This window comes from Rattus norvegicus, chromosome 2, assembly GCF_036323735.1.
Source record: "Rattus norvegicus strain BN/NHsdMcwi chromosome 2, GRCr8, whole genome shotgun sequence".
NCBI classification, from domain to species: domain Eukaryota; kingdom Metazoa; phylum Chordata; class Mammalia; order Rodentia; family Muridae; genus Rattus; species Rattus norvegicus.
Genome location: NC_086020.1, coordinates 196,276,308 through 196,301,409, shown reverse-complemented (window position 1 = coordinate 196,301,409; position 25,102 = coordinate 196,276,308). Strand labels below are relative to the sequence as shown.

The 25,102-nt window shown below is 41.8% G+C and overlaps 1 protein-coding gene and 1 pseudogene across 1 annotated transcript; one reads left to right on the top strand and one right to left on the bottom strand.

Moving 5' to 3' along the window:
* The window catches only part of Chia-ps1 (chitinase, acidic, pseudogene 1), a 242,906-nt pseudogene that overhangs the window by 126,229 nt on the left and 91,575 nt on the right, over positions 1–25,102 (top strand).
* Positions 10,012–10,955, bottom strand: Prdx1l1 (peroxiredoxin 1-like 1). The gene has a single exon (NM_001408808.1). It carries the CDS (start codon positions 10,882–10,884, stop codon positions 10,285–10,287), a length of 600 nt encoding a protein of 199 aa, NP_001395737.1. The 5' UTR covers positions 10,885–10,955; the 3' UTR covers positions 10,012–10,284.

Below are 25,102 nucleotides of genomic sequence, written 5' to 3'. Positions count from 1 at the left end.
CTGCACATAGGTAGTAGAGGACGGTCTTGTCTAACCTTAGTGGAAAAGGATGTGCTGTCCTGTAGAGACTCAATGCCCCAGGTAATGGGGAGCTTTGGGTGTGCAGGTGAGGAGGCGGGGAGCACCCTCTCAGAGGAGGGTTGATAGGGTGAAGAACTCTTACAGGGGGAACCAGAAAAGGGTATCATTTAAAATGTAAATAAATGAAACAATAAAAAAGTGGCAGTAAAAGCCACAGAGGTCCAGGGAATCTGAGAGCCCCATGAAGGCTCTGAGGGGTGATAGGGAAGCAGAAAAGGAGTCTGTAGGACAAGCAATAGTTCCAAAACAATTAAGTGGGAGGAAAACAAGTCTTGTGAGAAGAACTTTTAAATTGTGGAGTCACAAAATTGGATGGAAAGATGGCAGAGAATTATAAATCTGTACCCAGACTACAAATGCAAGTTGTTCTTGAAGAGCCCTGGGGCCACTGACACAAAACACAGGGAGATGTGTGCCAGCCTGATGCTCCTGCAGAAACAGGTCACTGCTGAATAGGGCTACCTCTAGGCCCAAAGGGCAACCAGCCTCTAACATGGAGCTGCTGGAGCTGCCCATTGTCCTCCTAGGGGACAGAGTGTGGGGCAGCAGTACTGCCAGCAGGCCACAGCATAAAAGTCGAGCCTGGTGAGCTTCAGGTTGGCAGACATCATATTGAGGGCAAGGAACTGACACAAAAACTGCCCCTGACACCCTGTCTGTGTGTGTATGTGTGTGTATGCATGTTGTGTGGTGTGTGTGTGTGATATATGTATGTATGTATGTATGTATGCATGCATGCATGTATGTATGTGTGTATGTTATACATATGAAATGCTGTATTACACACTCCAGTTTCCAATGCCACTACAATAAACAAATATTAAATAGAGAGGTGGGAAAGGTAAAGGAATGGAACAGAGAACAGTGGAGAGAGGTGGAACTAGAGATTCAAAGGTGGTGATAGGTATGAGAGAAAGCCCGGAGCTTGCACTCTGACTCAGCCCCAACATACTGCCCAGATGCATGATTGCTCTGGTTCTAAGCAACAAACATGTCCAAGATGAAGAATTACTCATTCTCTGGATTGTACCTCTTCAAAAGGGCTCTCTGGTCTATGCGATCACTGAAGGTTACTTGGATATCTGCGGTCTGCTGCCCCAGGCCCTGTTGAAGTTCAAGGTTCTTGCAGATGTCCATAGTCTTCCAGAACCTGGGAGCCATGTTGATGTCTCTAGCATGAAGACTATTCAGATGTCCCTGCTCTAGCTGCCTCCTGAGGCTATGCTAATGTCCATAGTCCTTGTCAAAATTGAGGGTCATGTCTGTGTTCATGATTCAACTGCAGCGAGAACCTATGATGATATCTGAGGCCCCTACCACCTCTAAAGGCCATGTTAATGTCCCTGGTCTGTACTGCTGCCTGAAGCCATGTTACTTGAGAGAGGGTGGGGGCTTGTTGATGTGAGTGTCCTGTGTTTCCATCTGAAACTATGCTTATGCCTTTGGCCTGTGCTTCTGACAAAGACTATGATGGTGTCTGTGGTCTGTGTAGCAGCAGAGGACTGTGTTGGTGTCTGTGGTCTGTATCAGAAAGCTGATATGGAAGACCATGTGGAAATCCATGATCTGTGCTATCACCAGAAACCATGTGGAAGTCATGATCAGTGTTCCCCCTGACGGTAAAGGGTGTTGAGGCTACTTTTCCCATTGTATTGATGACATCAGAATTATAGTTGTGAAAAATGAACATAGAAAGCTTCTGTGACAACCCCTACTCCCATCGCACCGCAACCCCTTTAGAAAGCAACAGCCTAAACAGAAAACCATCAAAGAGAACTCCTAAAAACTACTCAGGATGCTGAAGTGTGGCTCTCTACAACTAATGGATTCTCATGGGGGTCCAAGTAGGGAAGGATTAAGTTTTCCTTTAGGGCAGGCCATCAGGAATTTGACAATACTCTGTGAGTGTATTGGTCCCATTCCCTTCTCCTCTTCTTCCTACTCTTCCTCCTATTCTTCTTCCTCCTCTACCTTCTCCTTCTCCTCCTCCTTTTCTTCTTCCTCTTCTGTTTGGGTGGGAAGGTCATAAGGGTGGGAAGGCAGACCTTGGAGGACTAGGAAGTAGAGTGCTAGGAGTTTGTGATGTGAAATTCTTAAATAATTAATAAAATTATTATGAGAAATTATGTGTATTAGGTTACCGAGTAATATATTTCCACATAGTTTTTCATACATCCTAAATTTGGATTAGTGATCCTTACACATATGTACATACATACATACATACATACATACATACATACATACACACACACACATATTATCTTCTCTCATTCATGCCCCCATTTCATCCTAGTTAAAACCTCTCTACTTGCAGAATTTCTCTTTAATTCCATAACACATCTGTTCTGTCACATGGGTTCTACTTCTTTTTAAGGCCCATCCTCAAACCCAGAAGGTGATTTATAGCTTACTGGCCTCTGTAGACATTCCAAGTAAAATGTACAAATCTAAAAATCCAGAGCTAAAACATGTGTATGATAGAAAACATGGCATTCATCTCTATGGGACTAGGTTAACTAGTCTATTTTCCAGTTTCGTCCGTTTCCCTACAAATATTCCATATATGTACCACATTTTTATTATCTATTCATCAGTTGATGTATATCTGGCCAATGTTATTTTCCAGCTGTTTGAAGTATTGCAATGATTAGAATGGACATGCCTCTGAAGCACAGTGACTCTTTTGGGTTCACATCCAGTGGTTGGGCTGGGTTATATTATAGCTTTATTTTTATCTTTTTCTGAAACCTACATGCTGAGTTCTATTATTTCTGTACCAATTTACATTCTTTATACCAATAGTGTACAATGGTTCCTTTTTCCCCCACATTTTATTCAGTATTTTTTGTCATTTGTTTTCTCTATGGTAGTCATGTTGACTATGGGTGTGATGGAATTTCAAAATAGTATTTTTCTTTTTTTGAGATTATATTACTACATCATTTCTCCCATCCCTTTCTTTTCTTCAAATCCTCCCATAGACACCTCTATCTCTCTTTCAAATACATTTGGATATTTTTATTAATTGTTGTTATAGGCATATGTGTATCTGTGTGTGTGTGTGTGTGTGTAAACATGTATAAATTCCTAAATATAACCTTCTCAGTCTATTTAATTCTATTATATGCATGTTTTCAGTATTGGCCATTTGGTAGTAGATAATCAACTGTTGTACTCTTGCCTGAAAAAGACTATTCCTCCTGCAGTTAGTGTCCTTTAGTTGCCTATAGTACTTTGTGCAACATTGAGGTACCTATACAAAACTTCAAAACTAATGAGTCACAAGGCAGATAATTTTCTTTTTTGACAAAACTGTGCTGACATAAAAAGTATTGCTTTAAACTTTTAATAAACTTGTAAAGCTAGAAGATAGATATTGAACGTTAGTTAGGAACTGATCTTACTGAAAATACATATAAACATTTCTGCTGTATCTCCTTATTTGATTTTTTAGGAACTTTTGGAATGTAAAGATGTTTGGAATGACATGTGATCTTTATCTTGAGAAAGTATAAAAAGGTACAATAGGAAAGGGTTCCCCCTTTTTTCTCTCACCAATAAAGATTCAGAGTGTTTTTCTCTGTGAGAGTGGCTTTCTCTGGCTCCCAAAGAGTTAATGAACTCAGACCCACTAGCTAAATCAGAGAGTGACCTATAAGAAGAGAACAAAGAGCCAGATAAACAAGTCTTTACTTAATCCCTTACTGTTAAACAGCAAGTGTTGCTTGCCAGAAGCCAGTGGTTTCTGGTCACTGAATTAAGAAAGGTAAATATTTATTTTTAATTATTTTTAATCTTTTTTATAGTCCAGTTGTTATCCCCCTCCTGGTCCACCCTTCAACAGTTCCTCATCCCATTCCTCCTCCCCTGTCTCCAAGAGGATGTCTCCACCCATTGCCACCCTGCCAGGCTTCCCATTCCCTGCGACCTCAAGTCTCTCCAGAGCTAGGTGCATCTTCTTTCTCTGAGGTCAGACCAGGCAGCCCTCTGCTGTATATGTCTTGGGGGTCAACTCTTACCAGCTAATGTATGCTGCCTGGTTGGTGGCTCAGTGTCTAAGAGATCTTGGAGATCCAGGTTAGTTGAGACTGCTGGTCTTCCTATGAGGTCACCCTACCCAACAACTTCTTTCAGCCTTTCCCTAACTCAACCACAGGGGTCCCTGACTACTGTTCGTTGGTTGGGTGTAAGTATCTGTGTCTGAGTCACGAATTTGTTGGACTTCTCAGAGGGCAGTCATGCTAGATTCCTGTCTATAAGTACACCATAGCATCAGTAATAGTGTCAGATCTTGGAGCCTCCTCTTGAGATGGACCCCAATTTGGGCTGATCACTGAACATCCTTTCCCTCAGTGTCTCTTCCATTTTTGTCCCTGCGGTTCTTTTAGACAGGAACAATACTGTATCAGAGTTTTTGACTGTGGAATGGCAACCCCATGCCTCCACTTGATGCCCTATCTTTCCCCTGGAGGTGGACTCTACAACTTTCCTCTCCTCATAGTTGGGCTATCTAGTGTCCCTCCCTTTGAGTCCTGAGAGTCTTTCTCTCCTCCTAGATCTCTGGTACTTTCTAGAGGGTCCCCGCCTCCTACCTGTTTCCATTCATTTTGCTGGCACTCAGAGTTTCACTCCTGCTCCCTCCATTAATACCTGATCATGTTCCCCCTTTCCTTTCTGCCTCCCCTAACCCACCCAGGTTCCTCCCTCCTACTCCCTGGTTACTCCCTCCACCAAGCCCCCATCCTACGATATCCCACTTCCCTATTACCCCCTCCACCAGCTCCCCATCCCACATCAGCTGTCCCCCTACCCTTTGCCTGTATGAGAGAGCTCCCCCACCCACCACAACCCCCAATACTGCAGCATCCCCCTAGCTGGGGTATCAAGCCTCCCTGGGACCAAAGGCCTCCCCTCACACTGCTGTCAAGTAAGGCCATCCTCTGCTACATATATATTTGGAGCAATGGATCCCTCCAGGTACACTCCTTGGTTGGTGGTCTAGACTCTAAAAGAACTGGGTGGTCAGGTCAGTCTATGTTGTTCTTCAATGAGGTTTCAATCCCCCTCCACTACTCCAGTCCTTCCGCCAGCTCCCCTACTAGGTTCCTGAACCCAGTCTGATGGCTGGCTCCAAACATTCATATCTATATTGGTCAGTTGCTGGCTGGACATTCTCAGGAAGTCCTCCAGTTTCCTGTCAGCAAGCACCTCTTGACCAGGGCAACAGTGTTCGGTTTGGTGTTTGCAGACATAATGGATTCCCCAGGTGGGGCAGTCCCTGGTAGGCCCTTCCTTCAGTCTCTGTTCCATTTTTTGTCCCTGTTCTTCCTTTGGACAGGAACATTTCTGTCCAAAGATGACAGATGGGTGGGTGCCCCCTTTCCTCCACCAGCGTCCATGACTATCTGCTGGAGGAGGTCTCTACAGGATCTATCTCCCCCTTCTCTGCACATTTTGGCTAAAGTCATCTCCACTGGGTCCTGGGAGCCTTCCATTTCCCTGGTATCTGGGACCCTCCGGTGGCTAACTCCAGTTCCTCATGCCCCTGCTGCATATTTTTGTTCGATTTCCTGACCCCCTGTACCTCTCTCACATCTCCTCCCAATTCTGACGCTGCCATCCTCATTTCCTCCCCATTATTTCCCCCTCTCAGGTACCCCTTTCCCTCCACCTCTCACAATTGTCCTGTTCCCCCTCAAGGCAAGACTGAAGCATCCACACTCTGGTCTTCCTTCCTTCTATTCTCCATATGTTCTGTGGTTGTATAGTGAGCATGGTAGACTTTTGGGCTAATATCCACTTATTAGAGAGTACATACCATGTGTGTTCTTTTGTGTCTGTGTTACCTCATTCAGGATGATATTTTTCTACTTCCATCCATTTGCCTATGCATTTCATGAAATTGTTTTTAATAGTTGAGTAGTACTCCATTGTGAATATGTACCATATTTCCTGCATCCATTCTTCTGTTGAGAGACATCTGGGTTCTTTCCAGCTTCTGGCTATGAAATAAGAATAGGAATAAGGCTGCTATGAACATAGTGGAGCATGTGGAGCATTGTTTGAGTATATACCCAGGAGTGGTATAGCTGGGTCCTCAGATAGATTTCCTATTTTCTCAGGAACCAATAGACTGATTTCCAAAGTGGTCTTACCAGCATGCAGTCCTCTTTCTCCACATCCTTACCAACATCTGCTATCACCTGTGTTTTTGATCATAGACAATCTGGTTGGTGTAAGGTGGGATCTTAGGGTCGTTTTGATTTGCATTTCCCTGATGACTAAGGTTGTTGAACATTTCTTTAAGTGCTTCTTGGCCATTCTGTGTTCTTTGGTTGAGAATTCTCTATTTACCTCTGTACTCCACTTTAAACCAATAGAAAGTTTTTAATTGGCCAGCCTGCAAATACACTGGGAGTTTGGGATTCCAGTGTAGCACGAACTGAACAGTTCTTGGGGTGACCTTTTAAGCACAAAAAACATATCTTGAATTAATATACTTCAGGCAACAAGAACATTTAGTCAGAAACAGACTACAGAAGTGAAAAGGCAAGGTTAGTACTTTGTATATTATCCTATAACTATGAATTTTGATGGGTTATGTCTTCATTTTGGCATGTAGTACTGTCTGCATGCTGAGTTTTATGGCCTGAATGGTATTTCTATCAGGGAAGCAGTTGAGCAAAGGTCTAGATCTCTGTTACAAATTACATATATGTGTGTGTTTGTGTGTGTGTTTAGATTAGTAATAATTTTTAATTTTTTCTTCTTTTTTATTGGATATTTTTAATTTACATTTCAAATGTTATTCCCTTTCCCAGTTTCTCCAGACATAAGTCCCCTATCTCATCTCCTCCTCTTCTATAACATTGTTCCCCTCCCCATACACCCCGTCCCTCCCAACATTCCCCTACACTGGGGCTCCAACCTTGGCAGGACCAAGGGCTTCTCCTTCCATTAGTGCTCAACAAGACCATTCTCTGCTACATATGCAGTTGGAGTCATGGGTCAATCCATGTATAGTCTTCTGGTAGTGGTTTAGTCTCTGGGAGCTCTGGTTGGTTGCCATTGTTGTTCTTGTAGGGTTGCAAGCCCCTTCCACTCTTTCAATCCTTTTTCTAATTCCTCCAGTGGGGATCCCGTTCTCAGTTCAGTAGTTTGTTGCTAGCATTCACCTCTATATTTGATATGCTCTAGCTATGTTTCTCAGGAGACATCTATATCCAAGTTGATAAATTTAGATAATAATTTTTAAACTATTTACACTGTATTTATTTAAAGTGTACAATATGAAGAGCTTTTGAAATAGATTTTGTATATATTTAAGGTAAATAGAATATGATATCTTAATAAAAGTATGCAATTGAAAGAAGCTACCACATCCATCGTCTTACAAAGAAATCCATTCCCCCAAGGAAATAGCAATAATCCACTCACAAAGGAAAGTTCATGATACAATACACTGCTATTGACTCCAATCCTCATATTATGCATTAGATCTTTCTCCACAGGCAAGTATATCTGGAGAATATACTCGGTGATGGAACACTTGACCAGCATGCGTGCTGTCCTAAGTTTAATGCCCAATAGGAACAAAAGTAACTTTTCCTTTTTTTTTCTTTTTTTAATATTTTTTAATTTTATTTTTCTTGGATATTTTATGTATTTACATATTAAATTTTATCTCCTTCCCCTTCTCTCCAATATTCTCTCCACCCTCCCCCTGCATCTATGAGGATGCTCCCACTCTCACCCACCCACTCCCACATCAACACCCTTGCATTCCAGGATCTTCTAACTTTCATAGTCTCTGATGAGAAGTCTGGTGTAATTCTGATAGGTCTGCCTTTATATATTACTTGACCTTTTTCCCTTCCTGCTTTTAATATTCTTTCTTTTGTGGATTTGGTGTTTTGACTATTATGATATAGGAAGGATTTCTTTTCTGGGCCAATCTGTTTGGAGTTTTGTAGGCTTCTTGTATGTCCATGGGCATCTCTTTCTTTAAGTGATGGAAGTTTTCTTCTATAATTCTGGTGAGCATATTTACTGGCTCTTTAAGTTGGGAATATTCACTCTTCTATGCCTATTATCCTTACGTTTGATCTTCTCATCGTGTCCTGGATTCCCTGGATGTTTTCAGAAATTCAAAAAAAAATCAGATCATATTGCAAAAGTCTATATACTCAGTCAGACTGGCTAAGGTGAAAAACTCAGGTGATAGTAGATGATGGTGAGGATGTGGAGAAATAGGAACACTCCTCCATTATTGATAGGATTGCAAGTTGATACAACCACTCTGGAAATCAGTGTGGACGTGCCCATAAAATTAGACATAGTACTACCTGAGGACCCAGCTATGCCACTCCTAGGCATGCACCCAAAAGGTGCTCTAACATATAGCAAGGACACATGCTCCACTATATTCATAGCAGCCTTATTTATAATAGCCAGAAGCTGGAAAGAACCCAGAGTCATTCAACAGAGGAATGGATATAGAAAATGTGGTACATCTACACAATGGAGTACTACTCAGCTATTAAAAGCAATGACTTCATGAAATTCATAGGCAAATAGATGGAACTAGAAAATATCATCCTTGGTGTGGCAACCCAATCACAAAAGAACATACATGGTATGCACTCACTGATAAATGGATATTAGCCCAAAAATTTGAAATACCTAAGAAAAAATTAATGGATCATATGAAGCCCCAGAAGAAGAAAGAGCAAAATGTGGATGTTTCATGCTTTCTTAGAAGGGACAACAAAATACTCATGGGAGGAAATACAGGGACAATGAGTGGAACAGGAACTGAAGAAAAGGTCATCCGGAGATCTATCCCATATGCAGCCACCAAACCTAGTCATTATTGCTGATGCCAAGAAGTGCTTGTTGACAAGAGCCGGATATAGCTGTCTCCTGAGAGGCTCTGCCAGAGCCTTACAGATACAGATGAGGATACTTGCAGCTAACCAATGGACTTGAACAAGGGGACCCCAATGGAGGAGTTAGAGAAAAGACTGAATGAGCTGAAAGGCTTTGCAACCCCATAAGAAGAACAACAATATCAACCAACCAGACCCCACCAAAGCTGCCAGGAACTAAACCACCAACATATGAGTACACATGGAGGGACCTATGACTCCAGCCACATATGTGGCAGAGGATGTCATTGTCCAGCACCAATGGGAAGAAAAGCCCTTGTTCCTGTGAACGTTCCTTTCCCCAGTGTAGGGGAATGCCAGGGTGTTGAGGTGGAAGTGGGTGAGTGGGAGTGTGAACATCATCATAGAAGCAGGGGGAGGGATATGGAAGAAGGGGGGAAGGGGATAACATTTAAAATGTAAATACATAAAATATCCACAAAAAATAAAACTTAAAAAATGAAGTTGGAGGAGAAATTAAAAGAGAAAGGAGAAGAAAAGGGAGAAATCTGAAAGGTCTATGGAATCTGAGCTACTATGAGAGTCTGGAGACATAGTTAACCAACTGTGACAAATGAGATCAAGAAGGCATCACCTATTTAATGTGAGTGCACTAGTTATGGCATTACTTTATTGAATACAGTGTTTACAGAAGACGGTCACTATAATTTTCTTTTCCATAAGTACATTAATTATCAAATGTAATAAATATCCTTGAAGATTATAAAGCATGTTTTGACAGGCCCATCCTCTGCACCCAGAAGTCTCACTCCACAGCTTCCCTATCTTGCTGCCCATTAGCAAGACCTACACCAAAAGAAATATTCCACATTTGAGGCCTAGTGATCATTTTGAGACTTTCCTGTTAATCTCTGATATTGTAATACAAGAAGCTGCATTACTGGTTTTGAGTGTTGCTGCATTTAATAGCACAGAACTAAAAAAGCAACCTGTCAATTAACCCATGATTAATGCTTGATATGGATTTGAGTCCGTTGCCTTTTTTTTCACAGAATTCACGTTTAATAGATACTTGAGAGAGAGAGAGAGAGAGAGAGAGAGAGAGAGAGAGAGAGAGAGAGAGAATTAACAGATTAACAGGCTGGTTTCTGTGACTGATATAAGATGGTCTGCCCCTTACCAATAGTGGAAGAAAGGCTAACCACCCCCAGCCCTTGTAGGAAAGGCTTATCTGGAATCACACCACGTCATGTGTAGAGTACAAATTTCTTCTGGCTGCTCAAAGCTGTCTGCCAGAAAACTGGTCCAGTGCTCACTTCTGCTTAGAGAAATACTCTTTGCTCTTATTGACATCAGGCTTGATGGTATCACTGCCAGGTTTCCAGCCAGCTGGGCACACTTCACCATGTTTGTCAGTGAACTGGAAGGCCTGGACTAGTCTCAGAATCTCATCCACAGAGCGGCCAACAGGAAGATCATTTATTGTTATCTGGCGAAGGATACCTTTATCATCAATAATAAAGAGGCCCCTGAAAGAGATACCTTCATCAGCTTTTAAGACTCCATAATCCTGAGCAATGGTGCGCTTGGGATCTGATACCAAGGGAATGTTCATGGGTCCCAATCCTCCTTGTTTCTTGGGTGTGTTAATCCATGCCAGATGACAGAAGTGAGAATCCACAGAAGCTCCAATCACTTGGCAGTTGAGTTTCTTAAATTCTTCTGCTCTATCACTGAAAGCAATGATCTCCCTGGGACACACAAAAGTAAAGTCAAGAGGGTAAAAAAAGAATACAACATATTTTCCTTTGTAATCACTTAGGCTGATATCTTTGAATTGTCCATCGGGCATAACAGCCGTGGCTTTGAAGCTGGGAGCAGGATGCCCAATTTTTGCATTTCCTGAAGACATCTTGCTATCAGCAAAGTCGAGCTACAGGTCTCACAAACAGAACCAACCGTGAGAACACAGGAAGACGTGCCTCGAGTCCGTTGCCTTTTATAGACTGTAAATGAGAGTTATTTATTTAGTTATTTCTTTTATATTTTTTTAATTATAATGACATCATTTCCCTTCTCCCTTTCCTCCTTCCAGTCTTTCATCCACTAGGTGTTTCTTTTCAAGGTCATTGTCTAATTTCTCAATTAATTTCCTAAGTTCAGAAGGAGAAACTACCTATTATCAGTAACTGGTAAAGTTGAAGCTGAATAGATTTCTACACATGAGCCATTTTGCACACATTTTTGATAAAGCCAGAAGTTCATCTGTTGCATTGCCATTTTCCCTCTGATAGTTGTTATATTAAAATATCACTATATTGCTTTGTATCCTTCAACACTCATTATGAGAGCCACAGATCTATAAAGTGTATTCATGGAAGGAGTCACTGTATAATTCATATAGTTATTTTATAGCTATTTTACAGTTTTAGGAATAGAGGCTGTAAAGTGAAAATAAAATCTGAGCCAAAGACCCAGCATGTGGGAAAAGTTCTACCCATAGGGAAAGCAACAGGAGGGAAGAAGCTTATTGTAACATGGGCCAAAAACTTTGGGTTTTGATAAATCCCTATGACATAAGTGAAAACAGGATAACAAATTTAGACATGTCCAGCTTTAGACAGGCATTCTGATAGTTTAAGTTTTGTGTATAAGGTGTTGATGCATAATTCTGGTTAGCCTAGTACTCACTACTTAATCATAGCTAGCCTGGGCCTCGTGTCAATACTCTTCCCTAGGCCTTCAATGCTCAGGAATTACAAAAATGAGATAACATGCCAGATATTTGAGTCCAACTGAAGATAAAACCCATGTGTAAATATTCTACAATTATTATTTGTAGAATGCTTATCAGTGTCTTGATTTTTCACAAACACTTTGTTTAATGCTTAACACTACCCTGCAAGGTGGCATGTGTGTTTTATTTTACAAATTTGGAAACTGCATCTATCGAACCTTTCCTACTCCTTTCACCCAACATGTGATAAGAACAGTTTGAAGCTTAACAGTAGGAATAACTTCAGTCTCCATTTACATAGCACTTCCTCTTGTTCCTCACTTCATTCTTTCTACTGGTCCATAAAAAAAATTAAAAATGCAAATACAAGGAGTTTTCTTTTTGGTTTTATTTTTTGTTGTAGTGATGGTAGTAGTTGTATGTGCCTGTGTGTGTGTGTGTGTGTGCGTGTGTGTGTGTGTGCGTGCGTGTGTGCGTGCATGCGTGCGTGCATGCGTGCGTGTGTGTGTGTGTGTGTGTGTGTGTGTGTGTGTGTGTGTGTGTGTGTGTGTGTTTTGAGGCTTGGTGAAGGATATGACTATAAGCCAATAGCAGACCCACCAGGAAAGGATTTTTTTCTTTAATTTATTTATATATTCATTCTACATCCCGATCGCAGCCACCAGACCCTCTTCTACTCCTAGCCCTACCTTACAAATACCTTCCCACATTACCCCTCCCTTCTCCTCAACGGAGGATAAGCCCCCCCCCCTTGTGTATTCCTATGCCCTGGGATATCCAGTTGAAGCAAGACTAAGCACATCCTCTCCCACTGATGCCACACAAGGCAGCCCAGCTAGGAGAAAGAGATCCAAAGTCAGACAGCAGAGTCAAAGGCAGCCTCCTCTCCTACTGTTAGGGAACTCACATAAGGACTAAGCAGCACATCTGCTTAGGGGGCCTAGTTCCAACCTATGCATGCTCTTTGGTCAGTAATTCAGTCTCTGTAAACCCCCATGGGCCCAGAATATTTGACTCTGTGGGTCTTCTTGTAGTGATCTTGTCCACTCCAGCTCTCTCTACTTTTACCCCGACTCTTCCACAAGGCTCCCTGAACTCCACCTATTGTTTAGCTGTGGACCTTCACAGCTGCTTCTATCAGCTCCAGGATGAAGTCTCTAAGAAAAGTTACGCCTGGTTATGCTCCTGGCTGTGAGCATAGCAGAGCATCATTAATAGTAAGAGGAGTTGGTTGGCTCTCTTACGTAGGATGGATCTTGAGATGGGCCAGTCATTGGTTGGCCATTCCCTCAATTTCTGCTCCATCTTTTTTTAAAGAGAATTTTTATATCTCAATCAAAGCCCACCCTCCCTCTTCTCTGCCCAACCCCACCCTTACAAATCTCTCTCTCTAATTCATTCTTCTCTAAGAAGAAGGGGAAACCTCTTTGGTTGCCACCCTACCTTGAGGTATCTAGTCCCTACAGAAATAGACACAGTCTCTCCAAGAGGCCCAACCAGGCAGTTCAGGTAGGGGGAAGGGAATTCAATGGCAGGAAACAGAGACCAAAACAGCCCCTGCTCCACTTGTTAGGGGATCCACATGAAACCCAAGCAGCACATTGGCTACAAGTGTGTAGGTAGTCTGGGTCCAGATCCTGCATGCTCCCAGTTGGTGCCCCAGGTTCTGAAAGACCCATGGTCCAGGTTAGTTGACTCTGTAGGCAACATGTAATGTCCTTGAATCTTCTGGCTTACTAACTTCTATTCCCCACTCTTCTACAAGACTCCCTGAGTTCCACCTGATGTTTGACTGTGGGTCTCTGCATCTGCCTCCATCTGCTGCTAGGTGAAGCCTGTAAGGAGAGAGTAGTACTAGTTTCCTATCTGTAAACATAACAGAGTATCATTAATAGTGTCAGGAGTAGGCTTTCTCATATGGGACGAGTCTCAAGTTGGGGCAGTCATCAGTCCCTCAGTCTCTGCTACATCTTTATCCTTGCAATTCTTGTAGGAAGGACAAATCTTTAGTTGAAGGTTTTGTGGGTGGATTGATGTCCTCCTTTCTTCCCCCTAGAAGTCCCATCTGGCCACAGGAGGTGACCACTTCAGTCTCCATATCCCACTCTGAAAGGAATCTCACTTAGGGTCACCTCCACAGACTCCCCATATTCTCCTGTATACTAGGCCTCTAGCTAGTCAACAGAGATGCCTCCCACCAATTTCCATTCTCATTCACAACTAGCTCTCTCTCTCTCTCTCTCTCTCTCTCTCTCTCTCTCTCTCTCTCTCTCACACACACACACACACACACACACACACACACACACGCATGCATGATCGCCATTCCCATTCTTCTCCTTACTCCATCTCCTACTCAGTTCCCTCTCTGCATCCACTCCCAATCATTATTTAGCTTCCTCTTCTGAGTGAGACCCATTCATCCTCCCTTGAGACTTCCTTATTACCCAATTTTTGGGGGACTATGGACTATGCCATGGTTATCTGGCACTCAAGTACTAAATTAGATAGGGAGAGAGTAAGCAGTCAATCTGTCTGTCCCTGATTTTAGTGGAATTGTTTTAAATTTCTGTCTACTTAATATATGTAGGATATTGGCTTGCTATATGTTGGCTTTATTATGTTTAGGTACACATCTTGTATTCCTGATCCCCTCAAGACTTAACATAAAGGGGGTTGGATTTTGTCAAAAGTTTTCTCAGAATCTAGTGAGATAATAATGTGATTTGTTTTCTTTCAGTTTGTTCATATGGTGAATTCCATTTTTAGGTATGAATAACTTTATTGTTCACATTTCATTAAAACTGCAATGGTCAATGGTCTATGTTATTCAGATTGCTAATATCCAAAAGGGGAGTCTGAGCAAAAGTATCACTTGGCTCAAATAACCAAAACCTGAACAGGAAAAAGGCATCAATCCAGACCCACTTTTGTTAGGGATCTTTGTTCTACTGTTGTCTCTGCTGCTTTGAGATACTCATTGTCTCAAATCAGCTTTATCTCAGGTGGCCAAGGACATAGCTGTACTCTGCTCAAAGTTCATAATACATCACCAGATACTCTGTGGGAAAAGCACAATTTTAACCACACTTAAAGCTAGAGAAACATTAAAGGATAGTTGTTCACAGCTGAGCCTGTGTTGTTACATGGAGTTCAGAGAGCCAGTTTATTACCAGAAAATATGAAGTTCAATTTTGCTATCTTCAAGGTTTCTGCCCTCTACTTAAATCTACATAATGTTAAAGTCTTAGGGTTAATTCCTTATCATAAGTCCTGCCAAAGACTTCACCTGGGTTCTATGGAGGAGCTCTTTGATTTGAGTTTCTCTTATGTAGACTACATGGAGGGAAAGGCATTGTATAGATTCAGAGGTTGTCATTATCATCAAGGCAGAAGCATGGTAGCAGGGTGCAGGAGGAGCGGAGAGTTCTACCTCTTCATCTAAAGGCCACTAGGAGAAGACTGGCTTCCAGGTAGCTAGGACAGGGATCTTAAAGCCCACACCCACAGTGACACAATTCCTCCAACAAGGTCACACATTCAAATATTGCTGTTCCCTGGGCCAAACATCTTCCAACCACCACAGTGACAGACAAAGCAAGAAAAAGATTTCAGGTGCCACAGATACATGAAATCAGGATCTCACCAGAAATGACAGGGAGAAACTGGGAGTTGACAACCCTGGAACTCCAGCTCCAGGAGATCTGTCACTCAGTGAGCACTCAGAAAGGAGGGTGCCATGGCCCAGGAAGATCCGAAGGGAATGCTTGCTAAGAGTTTTCATTTGTCTGCTGTATCATTCTGCAGTGCAAATAGTGTCTCATTGAGCCCATCAAAGATGAAAGGCATGGGTCTGAGAGCCTCTACTGCTTGTCAGATGTGAAGGCTTCCAAATATTGGATATTCCAAAACCTGGACCCTACTCCATCATTTCAAAGTCCCTTAGCTGACCCAGTCACTGTAATGGTGGATTCCTATAAAAGCAACAGAGAACTGAGCCTTCAACACAGTCCACTCTTTCATCTGTTAATGCTTTTTTTCTTTTATTTACATTCCAAGTGTTGTCCCCCCTCTGCTTTCAATCCCCCTACACAGATGTCTCCATCCCATCTCCCTTCACTTTGCTGCTGAAAAGGTGTGTCTCCACCCACCTACCCATCCTCACCTACCCGCCCACCACCAAGTCACCTCACCTCTTGTGAGAATACCCCTTCCCTGGGACACCAAGTTTCTACAAGATTAGGTACATCCTTTCCCACTGAGGCCAGACATGGCATTTTTCTGCTACATATGTTCTGGGGGGCCACAGACCACACCACAGATGCTCTTTGGTTGCTGGATTAGTCTCTGGGAGTTCCCAGGACAGTTGAGTTAGTTGAAGATGGGTTGGTAACACAATCCCTAGTGTCTAGAACCATCCCTCCACTGGGAACATGTCTGTCTACTGAAGGGAGTCTCTTCATATTCCATATTCCTCCTGTTGGGTATTTTGACTAAGGTCATCCCCATTGAATCCTAGGAGCCTCTCACATCCCAGGTCTCTGGAACTTCCTAAAGGTTCCCCCTGCCACCCATCACAGCAGCTGTATATTTCCATTCATTCTCATGGCCCTCGTGGATTCTCTCCTGTCTTCTCCCACACATGATCCTACCCTCTGTTCCCCTCCCCAAGCCTCTCCCACAGAAGTCCCTCCCTCCTGCCTTCCAAAATTTCTTCCCCTTCTTGAGTGGGATTGAAGCATCCATACTAGGTCCTTCCTTCTTGTAAAACTTCTTACATTCTGTATGTTGTATCGTTGGTATTCTTTACTTTTTGGCTAATATCTACTTATTAGTGAGTACATACCATACATGTCCTTTTGAGTCTGAGTTACCTCACTCAGGATAATATTTTCTAGTTCCATCCATTTGCCTGTAATATTCATGATCTCCACAATTTTAGTGGCTGAATAGTATTCCATTGTATAAATGAACATTTTCTGTACCCATTCTTCAGTTGAGAGACATCTGAATTGTTTCCACCTTTTGGCTACTATAAATAAAGCTGCTATAACATAGTGGAACAAGTGTCTTTGTGGTATGGTGGAGCATCTTTTGGGTATATGCCCAGGAACAATATAACTGGATTTTCAGGTAGAACTGTTTCCAATTTTCTGAGGAACTGCCAGATTGATTTCCAGAGTGAGTGTACCAGTTTGCAGTCCCACCAGCAGTGGAGAAGTATTCCTCTTTCTCCACATCTTTGCCAGCATGGGTTGTCACTTGAGTTTTTGATCTTAGCCATTCTAATTGGTGTAAGGTAGAATCTCAGGATCATTTTAATTTGCATTTCCCTGGTGACTAATGATGTTGAACATTTTCTATGTGCTTCTCTGCCGTTCAAGATTCCTCTATTGAGAACTTTAGCTCTGAAGCCCATTTTTAATTGGATTATTTGGGGTTTGGGGTTTTTTTTGTATTTTGGGGTTTTTTTTGTTTTTCTTTTCTTTTTTTTTGCAGGAGGGAGTCTAACTTCTTTAGTTCTTTATATATTTTGGATATAAACACTCTATTACGTGTATTAAATCATACTTGTATTCCTGAGATGAAGCCTACTTGATCATAGTGGATGGTGGTTTTCCGATGTTCTTGGATTCATTATGAGTATTTTATTGATTATTTTTGTATCAATGTTCATAATGGGTATTGGTCTGAAATACTCTTTCTTTATTGAGTCTTTGTGAGGGTGATGAGTCTGGCAATATTCTTTTTATTTCTTGTCTGTGAAATGGTTTGAGAAAAATGTTGTTAGTTCTTATTTGAAAGTTTCATAAAACTCTCAACTAAAAAATTCTGACCCTGGGGATTTTGGGGTTGGAAGACTTTGTGAGGGGGAAGCTGGAAGACTTTTAATGGCTGCTTCTATTTGCTTTGTAGTTATACGACTATTTAACTTGTTTGCCTGATATTGATTTAATTACACTAAGTAGTATCTAAATAAACCATCCATTTCATTAAGATTTTCCAATTTTGGGGAGTATTATAAACTTTTGAAGTAAGACCTAATGATTCTTTGGATTTTCTTAACATTATATCTTCCTTTTCACTTCTTTTTTTTTAACATTTTTTCTGCTTTTTTATTGGATAGTTTATGTATTGACATTTCAAATGTTATCCCATTTCCCAGTAGGCCCTCTTCCAAGACACGTCCCCCTAACATTCCCCTAAACTGGGGAAAAGAGCCTTCACAGGACCAAGGGCCTCTCCTCCTATTGATGCCAGACAATGCCATCCTCTGCTACATATGCAGCTAGAACCATGAGTTCCCCCCCCACCATATGCACTCATTGGTTGGTGGTTTAGTCCCTGGGAGCTCTGGGGTGTCTGCTTTGTTGATATTGTTCTTCCTATGGAGTTGCAAACCCCTTCACCTCCTTTAGTCCTTTCTCTAACTACACCATTGAGGAGCCCATTCTCAGTCTGATCATTGGCTACTATCATGCCCCTCTGTATTTGTCAAGCTCTGGCAAAGCCTGCAAAAGAGAGCTATATCAGGCTCATGTCAGCATGCACTTCTGAACATCCCCAACAGTGCTTGGGTTTGGTGACTGTATGTGGGATGAATCCTCAGGTGAGGCAGGCTCTGGGTGGCTTTTCCTTCAGTCTCTACTATACATTCTGACTCACTATTTCCTCCTGTGAGTATTTTGTTCCCCCTTCTTTTTTTATAAGATATATTTATTTATTTACATTTCAAATGTTATTCCCTTTACGAGTCTCTTGTTCATAAGACCCCATTCTCTCCCCTTCCCCCAAACGGGTGTTCCTCCCCATATATCCCCTTTATCACCCCCCTGACATTCCCCTGCACAGGGGTCCAACTGTGACAGGACCAAGGGCTTCCCCTTCCACTGGTGCCCCAACAATGCTATTCTCTGCTACATATGCAGTTGGAGCCTTGGGTCAGTCCATGTATAGTCTTTGGTTAGTGGTTTAGTCCCTGGAAGCTCTGGTTCGATGGCATTGTTGTTGTTATAGTGCTGCAAGAACTTTCAGCTCTTTCAATCCTTCCTCTGATTCCCCCCCAAGGGGTTCCTGTTCTCAGTTCAGTGGTTTGCTGCTAGCATTCACCTCTGTATTTGACATGCTCTGGATGTGTCTCTCAGGAGTGATCTATGTCCAGTCCCTTTCAGCATGCACTTTTTAGCTTCATCAATCTTATCTGGTTCTGTTGGATGTATATATATGCTACAGTTGGGGCAGGCTCTGAATGGCCATTACTTCAGTCTCTGCTCTAAACGTTGCCTCCTTATCACCTCCTATGGATATTTTTGTTCCCCCTTTTAACAAGGAGTGGGAGCATCCACATTTTGGTCATCGTTCTACATGGGCTTCCTGTGGTCTGTGGATTGCACCTTGAGTAATTGGACCTTTTGGACTAATATCCAATTATCAATGAGTGCAAATCAGGAGTGTTTGTCTGTGATTGGGTTAACTCATTCAGAATAATACTTTCTAGTTCATTCCACTTGCCTATGAATTTCATGAGGTCATTGGGGGGTTTTTTGTTTTGTTTTGTTTTGTTTTGTTTTTCATCCATATTAACTTGAATATTTCTTACTTACATTTCAATTGTTATTCACCTTCCCGGATTCCAAGCCAACATCCCCCTAACTCCTCCCCCTCCCCTTATCGAAGGCTGTTCCCCTCCCCATCCTCCACCCATTACCGCCCCCCACAACAATCCCGTTCACTGGGGGTTCAATCTTGGCAGGACCAAGGGCTTCCCCTTCCACTGGTGCTCTTCCTAGGCTATTCATTGCTACATATGCAGTTGGAGTCCAGGGTCAGTCCATGTATAGTCCTTGGGTAGTGGCTTAGTCGCTGGAAGATCTGGTTGGTTGACATTGTTGTTCATATGGGGTCTCAAGCCCCTTCAAGCTCTTCTAGTCCTTTCTCTGATTCCTTCAACGGGGGTCCCATTCTCAGTTCAGTGGTTTGCTGCTGGTATTCGCCTATGTATTTGCTGTATTCTGGCTGTGTCTCTCAGGACAGATCTACATCCAGTTCCTGTCAGCCAGCACTTCTTTGCTTCATCCATCTTATCTAGTTTGGTGGCTGTATATCTATGGGCCATATGTGGGGCAGGCTCTGAAGGGGTGTGCCTGCTGCCTCTGTTCTAAACTTTGCCTCCCTATTCCCTGCCAAGGGTATTCTTGTTCTCCTTTTAAAGGAGCAGTGAAGCATTCGCATTTTGGTCATCCTTCTTGAGTTTCATGTGTTCTGTGCATCTAGGGTAATTCAAGCATTTGGGCTAATAGCCACTTATCAGTGAGTGCATACCATGTGTGTTTTTCTGTGATTGGGGTACCTCACTCAGTGTGATATTTTCCAGTTCCATCCATTTGCCTATGAATTTCATAAAGTCATTGTTTTTGACAGCTGAGTAATATTCCATTGTGTAGATGTACCACATTTTCTGTATCCATTCCTCTGTTGAAGAATGTCTGGCTTCTTTCCAGTTTCTGGCTATTATAAATAAGGCTGCTATGAACATAGTGAAGCATGTGTCTTTGTTATATATTGGAGCGTCTTTTGGGTATATGCCCAGAAGAGGTATAGCAGGGTCCTCAGGTAGTGCAATGTCCAATTTTCTGAGGAAACTCCAGACTGATTTCCAGAAAGATTTTACTAGTTTGCAGACCCACCAACAATGGAGGAGTGTTCCTCTTTCTCCACATCCTTGCCAGAATCTGCTGTCACCTGAGTTTTTTTATCTTAGCCATTCTCACTGGTGTGAGTTGGAATCTCTGGGTTGTTTTGATATTTATTTCTCTGATGACTAAGGAGGTTGAACAATTCTTTAGGTGATTTTCAGCCATTGGATATTCCTCAGCTGAGAATTTTTTGTTAAGCTCTGTACCCCATTTTAATAGGGTTATTTGGCTCTCTGGAGCCTAACTTCTTGAGTTCTTTGTACATTTTGGATATTAGCCCTCTATGAGCTATAGGATTGGTAAAGATCTTTTCCCAATCTATTGGTTGTCATCTTGTCCTCATGACATTGTCCTTTCCTTACAGAACCTTTGGAGTTTTCTGAGGTCCCATTTGTCAATTCTTGATCTTAGAGCATAAGCCATTGGTGTTCTGTTCAGGAAAATTTCCCCAGTGCCTATGTGTTCGAGACTCTTGCCCACTTTTTCTTCTATTAGTTTGAGTGTATCTGGTTTGATGTGAAGGTCCTTGACCCACTTGGACTTAAAAGCTTTGTACATAAATACCATAAGAAAAGTTCGACTTGCATTCTTCTAAATTCTGACCTCCAGTTGAACCAGAACCAATTGTTGAAAATGCTATCTCTCTTCCATTTGATTGTTTGCCAAAGATCAAGTGACTATAGGTGTGTGTGTTCATCTCTGGGTCTTCAATTCTATTCCATTGATCTACCTGCCTGTCTCTGTACCAATACCATGCAGTTTTTATGACTATTGCTCTGTAATACTGCTTACAGTCAGGGATAGTGATTCCCCCAGAAGTTCTTTTATTGTTGAATATAGTTTTCAATATCCTGGGTTTTCGTTATTCCAAATGAATTTGCAAATTGCTCTTTCTATCTTCATAAAGAATTGAGTAGGAATTTTGATGGGGATTGCATTGAATCTGTGGATTGCTTTGGCAAAATGGCCATCTTTAATATATTAATCCTGCCAATCCATGAGCATGGGAGATCTTTCCATCTTCTGAGATCTTCTTCAATTTCTTTCTTCAGAGATGTGAAGTTCTTGTAACAGATCTTTTACTTGCTGGTTAAAGTCTCACCAAGATATTTTATATTATTTGGGATTATTGTGTATGGTGTCATTTCCCTAATTTCTTTCTCAGCCTGTTTATCCTTTGAGTAAAGGAAGGCTACTGATTAGTTTGAGTTAATTTTATACCCCAACACCATGTTGAAGTTGTTTATAAGGTTAATTAGCTCTCTGGTGGAACTTTTGACTCAAACATCCACGTTTGTCTTACTTCTCCTTGAGCTTCATGAGGTCTGTGAATTGGATCTTGGTTATTCTGAGCTTTTGGGTTAATATCCTCATATATGTGAATGTATACCTTGTGTGTTCTTTGGTGATTGGGTTACCTCATTCAGGATGATATTTTCTAGTTCCATCCATTTGCCTAAGAATTTTATGAAGTCATTGTGTTTAATAGCTGAGTAGTACTCCATTGTGTAAACATACCACATTCTTTACATCCATTCTTCTGTTGAAGAACATCTGGGTTCTTCCCAGCTTCTACCTACTATAAACAAGGCTGCTAAGAACATAGTTGAGCATGTGTTCTTGTTATATGTTGGAGAACCTTTCAAATATATGCCAATATATGACTGATAGAGCTGGGTCCTCAGGTACCACTATGTTCAATTTTCTGAAGCAACACCAGACTAACTTCCAGAATGGTTTTACCATCTAGCAATACCACCAACAATGGAGGAGTGGTCCTCTTTCTCCACATCCATGCCAGAATCTGCAGTCATGTGAGTTTTGATCTTAGCCACTCTGACTAGTGTGAGATGTAATCTCAGGATTGTTTTGATTTGCATTTCCCTGATGACTAAGGAGGTTGAACATTTCTTTAGGTGCTTCTCAGCCATTCAATATTCCTCAGCTGTGAATTCTTTGTTTAGCTCTGTACCCCATTGTTAAAAGGTAATTTGATTCTCTGGACTCTAACTTTTTGAGTTCTTGTATATATTGGATATTAGCCCTCTATCAGATGTAGGACTGGTAGAGATCTTTTCCCAATCTGTTGGTTGCTGTTTTGTCCTATTGACAGTGTCCTTTGCCTTACAGAGGCTTTACAATTTTATGAGGTCCTATTTGTCAATTCTTGATCTTAGAGAATAAACCATTGGTGATCTGTTCAGGAAATTTTCCCCACTGCCCATGTGTTTGAGGCTTTTCCCCACTTTTTCTTCTTTTAGGTTGAGTGTATCTGGTTTTATGTGCAGGTCCTTGATCCACTTGAACTTAAACTTTGTACAAGGCCATAAGAACAGTTCAATTTGCATTCTTCTAAATACTGACCTCCAGTTGAACCAGCACCATTTGTTGAAACTGCTATCTTTTTTCCACTGGATAATTTTTGTTCTTTTGTCAAAGATCAAGGAATCATAAGTATGTGGGTTCATTTCTTGGTCTTCAAATCTATTTCATTGATCTACCTACCTCTCTCTGTACCAGTACCAGTTTTTATCTCAATTGCGCTATAACACAGCTTGAGGTCAGGAATAGTAATTCCCCCAGAAGTTCTTTTATTGTTGGGATAGTTCTCTCTATCCTGAGTATTTTTTATTCAAAATGAACTTGCAAATTGCTCTTTCTAACTCTATTAAAAATTGAGTTGGAATTTTGATGGGGATTGCATTGAATCTGTAGATTGCTTTCAGCAATATGGCCATTTTTACTATATAAATCCTGCCAATCCATGAGCATGGGAGATCTTTCCAACTTCTAAGATTTTCTTTGATTCCTTTTTTCAGAGGCTCTAAGTTCTTGTCATACAAATCTTTCACTTGCTTGATTAGAGTCACACCAAGGTATTTTATATTATTTGTGACTATTGCAAAGGATGTTGTTTCCCTAATTTCTTTCTCAGCCTGTTTATCCTTTGAGTAGAGGAAGGCTACTGATTTGTTAGAATTAATTTTGTATCCAACCACATTGCTGAAGTTGTTTATCAGCACTACAAGTTCTCTGGTGGAATTTTTGGGGTCACTGCAGTATACTATCATATTATCTGCAAATAGTGATTTTTTTTACTTCTTCCTTTCCAATTTGTATCATGTGACTTCCTACCGTTGTCTAATTGCCCTGGCTTGGACTTCAAGTACTATATTCAATAGGTAGGGAAAGAGAGTTGGCAGCCTTGTCTAGTCCCTGATTTTAGTGGGATTGCTTCAAGTTTCTCTCCATTTAGTTTGATGAAGGCTACTTGTTTACTGTATATTGCTTTGACTATGTTTCAGTATATACCTTAAATTCATGATCTTTCCAGGACTTTTATCATGAATGGGTGTTGAATTTTGTCAATGCTTTTTCAGCATCTAATGAGATGATCATGCTGGTTTTTTTTCCCTGAGTCTCTTTATATAGTGGATTATATTGATTGATTTCCATATATTGAACAGTCCCTGTATCCATGTGATGAAGTCTACATGATCATGGTGAATGATTATTTTATTATGTTCTGGGATTGGGTTTGCAAGAAATTTATTGAGTATTTTTGAATCAATATTCATAAGGGAAATTGGTCTGAAGTTCTCTCTTTGTTGTATCTTTGTGTGGTTTATGTATCAGCATAACTGTGGCTTCATAAAATAAATTGGGTCTGTACCTAAATCCCATGGGGGAGAGAGCTGGACTCTCAGAAGTACAGACAATCCTGAGAGCTCATGGGAGTCCACCACTTCTGCTCACCTTCCTGGCCCAAGAGGAACCTGCCTAATGCCCTCTGGATATAGGATCATAGGAGCAGTCAGTGGCAGGAACCTTCTGGTTTCTGTCTGCACCTCGAACTGAACTGAACCGGTCCCACAGCTCTCTGTACCCAAATCCAGTGGGGTAGAGACCTAGTCTCGAAGAAGTGAAGACAATCCTGAGAGCTCAGAGGAGACAACTACTTCTGCCCAAATTCCTGATCTGAGAGGAACCCACCTAGTGCCTTCTGTGTCCTCTGGGCACAGGAACCTAGGAGCAGTTTCTGTTGCTTATGTTTCTGTGTTTGTCTCTTGCCATCTGGTTATCTTTAGTGTTAGCTGGTCTTTCTGTCTCTGACTGTGGCTTATCTTTCCTGTAAGCCTGCATGTCAGGCCTCCTGGGAGACCATCTCTTTCTCTGTAGAATTTGGGTATATAGAGCTATGGCACTGGGTCAGCTCTAGGGTGCAAACAGAAACTGGAAGGATCATGTCCTAAGTTGTTCCTTGGTTCCTGTGTCCTGAGAGCTCTGGATGGGTTCCTTTTGGGCCAGGTATTTGAGCAGTAGTGGTGATCTACCTGTGCTCTCATGTGTGTCAGCACTCCTAGGAGATCAGCTCTTTTCCCCCGGGCTTGGATACGAAGAGCTGTGGCACAGGGTCAGCCCTGGGGCACTGATAGAAACTGGAAGTGTCCTGTACCAGGCTGCTCCTTGATTCTTGTGTCCTGAGGGATCTGAGCAGGCCCCTCAGAGTAGAGATGGTAGTCTCACCTGTGATCTTGGTATGTCAGCACTCCTGGGAAGCCAGCTCTTTTCCAGAAGGATTTGGGTATGGAGAGCTGTGGCACAGGGTCAGTTCCAGGCACAGATGGAAACCAGAAGGATCATGTCCTAAGTCGTTCCTCAGTTCCTGTGTCCTGAGTGCTCTGGGCAGGTCCCTC